Source organism: Dendroctonus ponderosae, unplaced genomic scaffold (assembly GCF_020466585.1).
Source record: "Dendroctonus ponderosae isolate FM_Combo_2020 unplaced genomic scaffold, Dpon_F_20191213v2 Dpon_F_20191213_10, whole genome shotgun sequence".
NCBI classification, from domain to species: domain Eukaryota; kingdom Metazoa; phylum Arthropoda; class Insecta; order Coleoptera; family Curculionidae; genus Dendroctonus; species Dendroctonus ponderosae.
Window position 1 is genome coordinate 606334 of NW_026017111.1, and position 2226 is coordinate 608559.

Here is a 2226-nt window from a genome sequence, read left to right on the forward strand (position 1 = left end):
TTGGATCGTCAAAACTACCCAAAAATCCATCCACCAGCTCGACTGAATGGTCAATGGTTTTTTAAATTATCTTTAAACAAGCTCGTGAAGTTCTCAAACGTTTGGCAACAACGAGCTACAGCCTACACAGTTTTGTACTTCTCCGTCGCGTGTGCGTTCCTACTGCAGGCAGTGCTGCCGGTTCGCCTCCACTGGAGTGTTTTATTAGGAAAACTACATGACTATAGACATATACTTTATTTGTTGAACTTATAATACATGACTAGCATAAACATCACAACATGGTCATCGTACAAGGGCCTGTATAACAATTTAGCCAAACTGGGACTACTTTTTTTGCTTAAGTTAATTTGACACTTTTTTATATATTACTCTATACAGGGTTTTTGAGCTCACTTGAGAAGAGCAAGCAAATCGACTAGTCAGTTCTTGTACATGTCGCAGAGCACTTTTTCCATCGGGGTGTTGCCGATGGTTTTCTGGAAGAAAACTGCCTCGATTCTGGAAGCGGGCACTATCCGCAATAGGGGCAGCATCAGCAGCAGCCTGCCAAATCTGGCAACCTGGCCCGGCAGTTGCGTCCGGCAATGTTGCCACAGCATCACTTGGGCCTGGTCTTGCAGATTTTCGATCTGGCTCGGGTCCTTCAGGCCTTTGGTTTCTAGGACAATCGAGTGTGTTGAAACAAGAACAGCAGCGATGCTGCGGATTTCTTACCAGCTCTGAAGAGGACGATGGCTTTCAAGCAGGCGAATTCGGCAGGATCCACATGGACCGACTTAAACCTGATGAGGATGTCGGTCAAAACGCGCACCTCAGCAGTGGAATTGCCATTTTTGCTGTGCTCGTTCAGGTTGAAGAGTGGGCTGGCCGAAACGTCCAACGGCATGCACCATTGGATGGCGTTCAGGAGAAACAACTCGCTCCAGGCTTCTTCCAACAGGATAACCTGCAATTTGATATCCAGACTGATGGTTTGCAGCCGGCAGAAAATAGGCGAGCGGTACCTGGTCCCTAAAGGGCAAGCTGGCAAAGCTGGGCAGGTTTTTCGCCCATTTCACAGCCATGAAAAGCAGTCTTGCCGAGGTTTCGTAGATCGTTTCGTGGGTCGGTGGGTAGAGGCTGCTGGCTAAGGAGGCCGGCTGTGGTTCGGGCCTGAGGGGGCCACTACTCGACGAAACGCCGCAATTTGAGGAGGGCGTGTCGTCCTCTTCGTTGGTCACGTCTATGCTTTCCTCTGCAACCATCAAAAAACTAGTAATTTCCTCAAATAGGTCGATTTTATGGTCGACATTTCCATTTTAAAGGCCATTCCATTTAGTAGGTATAGAATTTTTAGAACTTATCGGAAGCTTTTGACCCACAATTGCAACTTTGCACTAACATTTTCTGCGTTGGTGGACAATTTTCGGCGTTTTAGTCGTCGAATCGACTGCTGATTTTTCTATGAAAACGTTGACTTTAAACACACACTTTGGAACTAATTTTTGCGTGTTGAGCTTGCAGGATGAAAACTTGAAATGCAAAGATTTTTTCAGCTGAAGCAAAAATTCCATAAGCGCGAATTGCGTCTTTGAAAATTAAAACTCGTTTTCGAAAGGCCAACTTTGTTCTGGAAATCTCAATTTTTAACTACAAAATTTTACGTTCAAGAAGCCCAAAGTTGCCAAATCTAAACATAAAATTTCCGGCTAAAATTCGCAGTTTTATGTTTCCAAAATGTTGCAAAATTTTATTTGAAAATTCCGATTCTGTTTCTAAATCGCATTTTAAGGCCCAAAATTTCTACTTTTTTGTCTGAGTTCAAAGTCGTTTTTTGAGACTCTCGAGGCCGGTTACACAAAACTAGTTCCATCGCAGTTCAAGTTGCGCTCGAGACCAGTTCAAATGTAAATTTCAGATTGCAAACTTCAACTATATTTATGCAAAATTAAAACTCGCGTTTGAAACTTTGGCTGGATTTCTGGAACTTTTGAATTTAACGTTCCGTTCAAAGTCGAAACTTCAACGTCGCAAACATCCAATGAGCTTCAAATTGAAAAATTATTCACAATAATTGGCCAGCTACGGTGAATTTCGTGAATCTCCAGCAGTATTTTGCCAAACATCTAATCAGATTGTGAATGCTTTTAGGGCCGGTTAAATCACATTTAGAAATGTTTTCGGGCTTTGAAGCCGTGGTCCATGGGAATTTCTTCCTGACGTTTCGTCCACAACTGCGCTGGA

General features: G+C 43.4%; 2 protein-coding genes across 2 annotated transcripts in view; both read right to left on the reverse strand.

Moving 5' to 3' along the window:
• LOC109538961 overlaps positions 1–2226 on the reverse strand; it is a gene marked incomplete in the record, with an annotated part of 31776 nt that overhangs the window by 7259 nt on the left and 22291 nt on the right.
• On the reverse strand, positions 223–1419 carry LOC109533663 (photoreceptor-specific nuclear receptor). The gene is made up of 3 exons (XM_019899040.2): positions 1008–1419; positions 718–949; positions 223–661 (listed from the first exon to the last, which is right to left on the reverse strand). The coding sequence occupies exons 1-3, from the start codon at positions 1245–1247 to the stop codon at positions 423–425; spliced, it is 711 nt and encodes a 236-aa protein (XP_019754599.2). The 5' UTR covers positions 1248–1419; the 3' UTR covers positions 223–422.